The following is a 10,602-nucleotide window of genomic DNA, read 5'->3' as shown; positions in this document are numbered from 1 at the left end:
TGCCCGTTTTTGGATTGGGTTGTTTGTTTTTTTGTTATTGAGCTGCATGAGTTGCTTATAAATTTTGGAGATTAATCCTTTGTCAGTTGCTTCATTTGCAACTATTTTCTCCCATTCTGAGGGTTGTCTTTTGGTTTGTTCATGGTATCCTTTGCTGTGCAAAACCTTTTAAGTTTCATTAGGTCCCATTTGTTTATGCAAGTTTTTTTTTTAAGACTGGCATTCCAGATGTTGTTACAGGAAAACACAATTGTTCATAGTTCCTGATGATTATCTTTTTCTTCCTGTCAACATATATATGCCTCTGCAATGTGAGTTAACAATATCCAATGTGCAGTATGCAGTCATACAGTGAAATGGCAGGAGATGTGCTTGCCTTTTATATTATCTAAGATGGTTAACATTGTGAAAGAAATCTTGTATTCTCTGCAGATTTCTCCCTTACCATCCTTGGGAACTGCAAGGAAGGCCTTTCTTTTGACAGATGAGTGTAGCATGCTTGTGCCCATTCTGATAAACACTGGAATTTTTCCTGCAATACTTTGAGTTATTTGGAGCATAGGTCACAAGCTTCAATGTGTTGTGTTTTTCCGGTTTTTTAATCTATCTATCTAATCTCTCCAATTTCTTGTCTGTGTTTCACTGTCTGTTTGGGGCAAATAAGATTGATAGTGGTACCGTGGATTCCTGTCACTTGGGACCTGGTGAAACAGTGTGAGACACATTGCCCAAGCCGAAGCAAGGGAGCGCTCCTTTGGCCTCTGTCTTATCAGTAATCTTTGACTTCCACCAGCTGAACTGCTGGAGTGCTTCATTCCATCTCCTTCTCCTTCTCCAGATTCGGGAGTAATGAGAATTCCCCCGTCATTACCGCCTGCGAGTCCCACGCTGAGATTACATCAGTTCATTTAGCTGGAGCTTTTCAGGCACACGTTGGCAGGAATTGATCTCCTTATTTTGGTTCCTTTGCTTTTGGATTCTGCCCAAAAGACAGATTCAAGGAAGTGAAGTCTGCCCTTACAAGGTCTGTTTCAGATAATTACCTGAAAATGTTTGAAAATGTAAGGCAGTAGCAGGTTGTTTCTCTTTATCTGTAAACCCACTAAGAACATGTCTATAATGCAGTTTAAAAAAAAAAGTGCGTTTTTTCTTGGGAGTTTGCAGAGAAGGAAGCGACATAAAGAGAAATGAGAAAGTTAATCGATTTGCTTTTCAAATTGTTTCATTAGGAAGTTCCTAAAAGACAAAGGATTCTGAAATACCAAAAAAAAAAATAAATTGGAAAAAAGGTAGCATGTATTTTTAAACCAATCTTTCCTTCATCAGTCATGATGTCATTTCAAATACGTTTCTTGCCAGTTTTCAAACCACAGCTTCTTTGCATACGAATATAGCAATTATTTTATACCTGTGCTAGGTGTGTATACAGAGATAAGATTAATGCATCCTTCCTGCTCTCACAGACTTTGCAGTTCAACCGGCATTAGTTTTTCCACTCATTTGACTGTCTCCATAACTGACCTGCAAGGTTTTTGTGGAGGCAGTCAAATGAGCAAAAAATACTTTATTTGTTGATAACCGCTGCTACTGAAGGAAGTCCAGGGCCTGATATCAGGCACCTCTGGATTCCTTACCCTGGGGAAGTGGAGGCAGTGGGAAAGGTAAGGGGAAAATGTCACTTTGAAGGGGGAGGCTTAGCAATTTGTTTCTGTGTTTATTACTACTGAACAATACATCGAATCCTTTTTCATATTTCACTTGACATAATCTAAGTTCACATGAGTACAAAAAAAAATTAAATTTCAAAAAGTCATTGATTTGTCAACTATGCAAGTTATAGCTTCATTTTGTTCTATAATGTTAAGAACATTAGTACTACTACTACTACTACTACTACTACTACTACTATTACTAAAATAAGGACAAGTCAGATTTTATTTGCCAAACTAGGTGCTCTTACTTCCTCCCCAAAGATTTTATTCAAGAGCGTTGTAGTTTAAATGATTTTAAAGGAAACCTTTACAGAGGAGACATAACAGAAGGTTCCTATATTCTGATCATGAGGAATTGTGGAAGGAAAATCCAGTCCACACCGTCTAGAGAATGATGCAAAGGTGGAAGGAATTGGTCTGTATTATTTTGATGCTCTACTTGATTTTTTTAAAAATAAATTTATTTATTTTATTTTTATTTTTGGCTGTGTTGCGTCTTTGTTGCTGCACGTGGGCTTTCTCTAGTTGCGGCAAGCGGGAGCTACTCTTCGTTGTGGTGCATGGGCTTCCCATTGCAGTGGCTTCTCTTGTTGTGGAGCACAGGCTCTAGGTGTACGGGCTTCAGTAGTTGCGGCTCGCAGACTCTAAAGCACAGGCTCAGTAGTTGTGGCGCACGGGCTTAGTTGCTCCGCGGCATGTGGGATCTTCCCGGACCAGGGCTCGAACCCGTGTCCCCTGCATTGGCAGGCGGATTCTTAACCACTGCGCCACCAGGGAAGCCCTCTACTTGATTTTAAGTCAGTGAATGTTGCTCTCAAGGTGACTCAGAGAAACTAATTTGGGGAGAAAGGAGGAAATGGAAGCAAAAAGGCTGATTTAAATGTCATCATGTTTCTATTATATAGTGATAATTGTCAGAATTGTGGTGCTGGCAGTGAGAATGGAAATGAAGGGATTGTTAACAGAGTCATTTCAAAACAAAACAAAAGTAAAACCCAAGTCTTAAAGAGTGATTAAATATGACAAACAGGTGAGAAAAAAGAATCGAAAGCATTTATTATTTGTGAAGTGACATAACAGGAGAGAAAAGAAAAAAAAAAAAAAAAAAAAAAACCACCAGCAACTAAAAAACAAAATAGGTGTTCGTTATTGTAAAGGTCCTAGATTTGACTGAGCTCTTCACTTCTACTGTGAGAGCCTGGGGAAATTACCTAACTTTTCAGAACTTACTTTCTTGGATACATCTGGGAATTGTAAAAACTGTATGGAATAAAGCAAGGGAAATCCCCAGAATCTCTGGTCTCCTTTGCTCATCTGGAGTGCCAAGCAGAGCTCAGGCACTTTGTGTACCTGACCTCCTGAAATTCTTCCAGCAAAATGTTGAGGAAGTTTGCCTCTCATTATGATTTAGAATAGTGGAGGTCAAGTGACATGAGCAACTTGCCCTGTGTGAGTCCATTCAGGCAGCTGTAACACAATACCACAGACTGGGTGGCTTAGAAACAGAAGACATTTATTGCTTACAGTTCTAGAGGCTGCAAAATCCAAGAACAGAGTGCAACATGGTTGCAGAGGGTGACTGCCCTCTTCCAGGTCACAGACTTCTCATCATATTTTTACATGGGGGAAAAGGGTTGGGGCCATTTGTGGGTCTCTTTTATGAGATCACTAATCTCATTTATGAGGGCTCCACCCTCATGACCTTATCACCTCCCAAAGACCTGGTCTCCTAATACCATCACCTTTGGGGATTAACATTTCAACATGATTTTCAGGGGTTACAAACATTCAGACTATGGCATGCCTAAGTCACATAGCTAGGAGTTGCACAATTAGAATTAATATCCAATGTTTCTGAATTCAGAGCCACACCCCCTATTACATAGCTGGCATTCAATAAATGGCATTTCTCCTCCTTGCCAACAGTACTTTTTACACTTTTTGAACATATGGTAAAAGTGGTGGGCCCTCATCTCAGAATAAAAAATGAACATACATAAGAACGTACACAGATAAACACAAAATGTTGGTGTTATGGACATCCATGAAGCAGTAAAGACCTCTGAGAAGCTGATAGCGTCCAAGTTAATTTCTATAAAGTTGAAAAATAGGTTAGTTAGAAAAACCAGTGCAACACTAGAAATAAATGTATTTCTTCATTCAAAACGGTTTCTTCTATTAAGGTTTGTGTGTTACTGTTTGATGAGGCAAATGTTGAGTAGGTTTATTATTGTCTTGAAAGCACATTTCGGTCCCCATGAGCCTGGATTCTCTTCCCAAGGGAGCCCCATGCCTACACTTTTTCCTGTCACTCAGCTCCCACTGAGATGTCACAGGCCCTCCTTGACTGACTACTTTGTCTACAACCACCCTCCATGACATGTTGCATTCCACACCCGCTCTATTTTTTTTTATTACACTTATAATTACTTGACAGTATGTTACAGTTTTATTTTTTAATTTTTTTTCTATTTACCCATTGGAATATAAGATTCATGAGGTTCTGAACTTTGTTTTGCACAGAGAAACTGTGTGCTAGCACACAGTAGGCAGTAAATATCTATTGAATATATGAATGGAAGACTTTCTAGGTAGCAGACAGTTACACGTGGACAACAGTGCAAACGAGCTTGCTGTTTCAGAATAAAGAAGGAGGACAGAACAGGAAGGAGAGGGCAGAGTTGAGTCTGAACTTTTGGTTCAGGGTGCTGGAACGACCCTGGGAGAGCTCAGCCCCTCCTGGAGAAGAGCTGTGGACAGAGAGGAAGAAGAGAACAGCGTGCAGTCAGGTGCACATGGAATGCCCTCACTTCTGACGTGCTTACCTACTAAAATGCCCCTTAGACACTTTTCACTCAATGCATGTTGAAAGATGCCTCCTTTAAAAAACTAAACCTCAAAACAAATAGAGAACATGTGTTAACAATTACTAGAGAGCTGGCGTATATTTTTAGGTTAGCTGTATCCAGTTAGCTTCAGGATGTGGGCTTCTGTGTGCAGGTGAGCCTTGATCTCTAAGCTAAAAGCTCTTTCAAAAGTGTGCTAATGTATAGGAAACTACTAATACAATTATCTGTTACTCTTTGAGGATCAGAGGTGAACCAGCTACACAGTGTTACTATTTGACATGGATCATAGGCATGCTTTTATTGCTATTTAAGATTATGCACATTCTTCAAAGCATAAAAATCTGTTTGCTCTCATTAATAGTAATACTTCTGTTGTGGGATGAAAAGTATGTGTAGTTAAAAGTTCAATCACAGCTCCTGGTTTATTGGTAGCAGTGTCCTAGATAGACCGTGGCCCTGACAAGTGCAAGGCAGTGAAAAATGAGGATCATGCTGAGTACAATGGAACCTTAAAATGAGATTGGGTTTAAAGTCACTGCTGGGACTTGCACACTTGGCACCGGAGAACATGGGGTCACTATAGTAAGATAAAGAATGTTCAATCATATCCTTCGGGGAAGCTAAGATACTGGTTTTGTGGCTCTTGTTTAAATGCCAACTTTCTCTTGGATGATGTATATGGTCATATGTGACTGTGTGTCTGTATACATACTTGAACACACAAACACACAGATATATGTGTATATTTTTATTTACATACTCAGAGGGATAAAATATTGTGAAGTCATTAAAAAAATCCCTTTTCCAATAGTATGTTATTCTTTTACAATATTTTGATGTAAAGAAAAAATACATACTGTATTGTATTATATAATGTAAAAAATAAGGATTTAGAAATGATGTTTCCTTATGATTTGCAAAGCTATCATTAAGCATGCTACTATTTAAATCAGATAAAAATTGGGACTATGGGGCTTCCCTGGTGGCGCAGTGGTTGAGAGTCTGCCTGCCGATGCAGAGGACGCGGGTTCGTTCCCCGGTCCGGGGGATCCCGCGTGCCGCCGGGCGGCTGGGCCCGTGGGCCATGGCCGCTGGGCCTGCGCGTCTGGAGCCTGTGCTCCGCGGTGGGAGAGGCCACGGCGGTGAGAGGCCCGCATACCACAAAAAAAAAAAAAAAAAAAAAAAAATTGGGACTATGTAGCTACAATTCAATTACGTGATTTTTATTTACACATTCATAATTACAGAGTTTCAGAGAATAATACTGAGTCAGAAAAAAGCTCCATAAAGTTTTGAGTAAGACAAGAGGAAGGTAAAAAGAACACATTTTATTCATGAGCTTATTATTTGCCAGGTATAGTGATTGACCTTTTTGGGGTGGTAATAGTATTACCACCCTGAGCTCAGACCTAATATAAAAGAGCTCAGAGCTAATATAAAAGCTAAGTATCAACTTTATTTTTAGAAGAAAAGAAACAAAATTTGAGTCATTTAGTAATTTGGCCATGGTTAAATTGGTAGTTGTTGGTAGAACCAGGGTTTAGATCCAGATCTTTCTGATTTCAAAGTCCATCTTTATTATTTCTGGGTTTACCCAATTTTCTTTTTTTCTTCTCTTTCCACAAAAGTAATGTTATCTTGTTTTGTTTGTTTGTTTGTTTTGTCTGTTTTTCACATCGTTTAGGAAAGGGCACCAAGAATAAGCCTGATTTAGGGCTGGAATGCATGAAAATCCTTCAAACACAGCAAATGCATGGTTAATAAGTCTGGATTAAATACATTTCTGCTTTTGATGGCCAACTATGGTGCTGATGACCTATGACCTGTAAGATGCACATTTTGATTATTTCCAAGTGTTGTCATGCTGAGAATTTCCTATCCTCCCAGCCATTTCCCTAGACCTGTTGTCAGTGAATTAAAAAAATATGGTTTCAATCTAATAAAGAGAGGTTAATTAAAAAACTTCTGTGCTTGCATTTAGATTTCTGTCATACACTTACTCATCTATTCAATAAACACATAGTGAATACTGACCTGAGTAGACACTGCACCGACCTTGCCCTGATCCTTATGGAACCTAAAGACTTCTACAAGGATTGGAACACAGTTTTGCAGGCAGGTAATATAAAAAAAGAGAAATAGGTGCATGGAGTCCATCTACTGTTACCCAAAAGCACCTGGCATGTGTAAGAGAGTATAGCGGCTCCTCAATGTTCACCATTGTTGCCATGTAGTGATGTAACTCAGTGTTGCCTGAAGTCGAATTTTTCACGAGAACAAAAAAATTACAGATTTTTATATGAAATTAGTCATTTTTAAATATTGGCACAGTTTTTTTTGTTTATGTGCAGAACAAATATTTTCCTCCTATAGCCCAACACTTTGAAATACACCATCTATAGAGATTATATTGGATAATATGTTTTCCACCACTACATAGTGAGTTCCTAGAGGACTGGGATCATCTTAGAAGCCAATATGGGTTAATAATTGTTTTCTTAATAAGGTAGAGATACTTATTAATTAGGAAGCAATTGGTGATATCTAATGAGTTGAAAGTAAGCCTCTGAACAAGATGGAGAGAAGGTATCTATGAGCATCTACTATATCATGAGTATCTTGAGTTGGTAATGCCATTCAATGATCCAAATCAATGTTGTTGTTAGTATTACCCATTTTATAAAAGAAGAAGATAGCATATTTAAATAAGGTACATGAAGTTGCATCCTCCAATAAATACATGTTCAAAATAACTGGAATCTTGTATCCAACATACTTGACTTTAAATTCTAGTGGTTTCAAATTATATTCTTATAAAACCTTGTGCAATATATTTAATCTTGCTGATCCTTAATTTTCTGATATATACAGGTAACATAATAATAAAAACTTAGAGGACTTCTGTGACATTTATTTGAGATAATATATATTATGTTCTTTGAAGAGTGTGTGACATCTAGCTGGTTTCCAGTAAGTGGTAGCTAACATCATAGCTATTGTTTTGTGCTTAAAGCCTGTGTTCTGTCTGCTATACTGATCTTGGGTGGCCTTGGACTGCAGAGGCTTGAAGCAGGATTTCAGTTGCTGGCCAAAGATTAAGGTCAGGCCATGGCAGTGAGAGCACTGAATCCTAGCCTCTAGACCACAAGGGACCAGTGGCCAGTGACAAGGCCCTGGCCCACCAGCTGTGTAGAAATGAATTTCCACATAGAGATGGAAAGTAGTGAAACAAGTAAGGTGTTTATTAGGCGGAAAAATGGTATGTGTAAATAGACATATGGGCGGGCTCAGACAGAGAGTCTCACCCTCGTGGTAGTTTGTATCACTTTTATAGAGCATTTCTTCCGGGTTCCCTTTGGCCAATCATCTTGCTTTGCCTGGTTCTGAGTCCGTATTTGGTTTAACACAGGGTCCTCCCGTGTGTGTGCGCATCTCTTAGCCAAGATGGCTTCTAACTAAGAGGCCTATTGGTAGGTTGACATCACTTACTATGAGGTGATGCCCCTGCCCTTTTTGACCTTCAAGGAGCCTTTCTGCACATGTGTAGTCGGGACTGTCTCCTTGACTTCAAGAATGAGGAATATGTGGTCTTTTATCTCTTATCTGGTGAGGGCTCATCTCCTCTCTCACTCCTGCTATTTTAGAGTATCTGTCCACAGGGGAGAAACTCCAGCTGTTCAGACTGGGGCCCATCTATCTCCTGCCTCAATACCTCTGAGGGCAAAGGTATGTGAATGACACTGATTTCTGGGAAAGCAGAGACAATGACTTCTCATCGTCCCACACATTTGATTATTTCTAAGTAGCCGTGTCAGTGGGCCCAATGGCCACCAAGACTAAAGGCCTTGCTTCTCTGTGGATATAGAGTCAACTTTAGCACCTCTCTCCCAAGCTCCAGTCAATCAGATTCAGGCTGCCCAGACTCATTTCAGCAATGAGGCAGCTACTATTCTAAGGAAAATATGTATTGAATCACGGATTTCAGTCTGGAGAACACATATCAGAATTCACAGGGTACCTTTCTCAACCTCAAGGAGGCACATCAAGTAGCTGTGAGGACCACTGGTTTTCAAAGAAGCCGATATTCAACCAGAAATGTTAAAAAGCCAAGAATACCTGTTTCATGGTGATGAGTTGTATCTTTCTAATTAAGTGTCTATATGGTCATGAATCTGAGAATATATGACAAATAGAGTAGTAATATATTTACAGAATAAAAATTTCTTCATCTTTGTAGCCCACATTCTTTGTACAATATATATAAAATAGTGCATACATCATCAGTGCTGGCTTAAAAGCTTAGGCTGAATCTGTCCTCCCTGCCTTTGTGATAGTGTGGTGAGTGAGGACGTTGATGATGGTGGTGGTGGTGATGATGGGAAGGCATCCACTGGCACTTACTGAGTACAAGGCTCTATGTTAAATGCTTTACATATAGGCTCCCATATAATCCTCACAATACTCTTATTACTACGGTCCCATTTTCACCCTCACTTAACAGAGGAGGAAATGGATGTTTGGAGAGGTTAATCAGTCAAGGTTTACACAGTATAATAGAGTTATGATTCTCACTCCAGAACATGGGCTCCTAATTTTACACTTTGCTGTCTGCTTGAGAGCAAAGAACTGTAAGGGAGGCTTGGGGTCTTCTTTAAATGAGTCTCCTGAGACACACCTGTACCAAGAAAATTTCTTTATCATCTATAATATTGAAACTCCGTCCCCTCCTTTAGTGAATATAATTAATTATTGACTGTGCATCTTATTGGGAGCAGGAAAGCAAATAAACCCAGCAATACAAAAATAGGCATAGAGATACATAGATAGATAGTATCTGTTTAGCTAGCTAACTAGAATAGATGTAGTGATCAGGTCGAGACATAATCACATTTTTGTTAATTAGGCCTTTACTGATGTTTTTTAAGTGCCATCCATTCTTCTAAACAAATAAGTGTTTGCCTCTTAAATAAGTAAATTGCAGCCCTGGCCTCATTTAGTATATTAACCACCTTATGAGAACTGATAAGACTTCTTTAAATATTCTAGTATCCTGTGGCTCCTCCTTTTGAAATAACAGTACTCAGTTATTGAAGATTCTTTTTGTGCATGTTTTTTTTCTGAAAATACTCTATTTATTTGTTCTGTACTGCTTACCCTGTTTCTATTTAGACATTATTTTTCTCAGAATACAAAATTTACCCCCCCCTTCAGAGGTCTAGAAATACATAATTCCATTTGAATCTAACCAAAATCCAAGGAGGAGTACTGTGTATTTAGAGATACTAAGTGAATGGGGGTTGGATGGCTGTTGATTCTGCTCACACTGCCTGTTCAGATACACACATATTTATCTTAAAATCTCAACAAATGTACCAGAATTTTCAGAAAAACCATTTGACAGTTATAAACTGTTTGGAATGTCTCAGAGTTCATTTTGACCTATGCTTCCTACAGCAACTATTACTCATATTTAATGCTTCAACAAATGTAATATACATATCATCATCATTGTTATCACTCTCAGAATTGATGGCACATCCAAACACATGTAAGTGGTAAGTTAAGTCATTTAAGAGATTTATTTAAAAAAAAAAAAAAAACTTCAGAGGAAAAAAATGAATAAATTTTAGTAAGTGTAATATTTTCCTCAAAGGGAAAAAATCGAGGTAGGATCGAGACAGTTCAATGACTTTTAAGTAGAAATAATAAAATATAATCCACTAAAGAGAAATTAAGTTTAATAATAGGATCAATGCAATGGTGAAAACTTTAAGCAGGAAATCAGCACCTCAAGTTACTTTTAGAATCATACAATTTCTCTGATGGTCTCAACAAATACAATATGCTTATCATATGTGGTGGCTCAAGCAAACACATTTACTCATTTGTCAATGCAAAATATGTGTTTTAAAAATTTCTACTGGACACATGTCCCAGCGCTGAATAATATGACAAATGTGGGATGTAAATGTTCCCAATATTAAGAATTGTGATTTTTTTTCTCAGGGTGAAATTAGTTCTTTTATTTCTACTTTTAACCC

At 38.4% G+C, this 10,602-nt stretch overlaps 1 protein-coding gene across 2 annotated transcripts in view; it reads left to right on the top strand.

Annotated features, from left to right (window-relative positions):
* The window catches only part of PCDH9 (protocadherin 9), a 999,310-nt gene that overhangs the window by 186,056 nt on the left and 802,652 nt on the right, over window positions 1–10,602 (top strand). Inside the window, exon 3 of one of the 2 annotated variants that reach the window (XM_028497801.1) lies at window positions 6,246–6,297. The exons of the other annotated variant lie outside the window; for it this stretch is intronic. Within the exon in view, the coding sequence (XP_028353602.1) occupies window positions 6,246–6,275 (30 nt within the window). The 3' untranslated portion in view covers window positions 6,276–6,297. Of the gene's footprint in view, window positions 1–6,245; window positions 6,298–10,602 lie in introns of those variants that run through there. 2 annotated transcript variants of the gene reach the window in all.

This window comes from Physeter macrocephalus, chromosome 13, assembly GCF_002837175.3.
Source record: "Physeter macrocephalus isolate SW-GA chromosome 13, ASM283717v5, whole genome shotgun sequence".
NCBI classification, from domain to species: Eukaryota; Metazoa; Chordata; class Mammalia; order Artiodactyla; family Physeteridae; genus Physeter; species Physeter macrocephalus.
The sequence above is the reverse complement of the archived record's forward strand: the minus strand, read 5'-3'. Positions and strand labels throughout refer to the sequence as shown.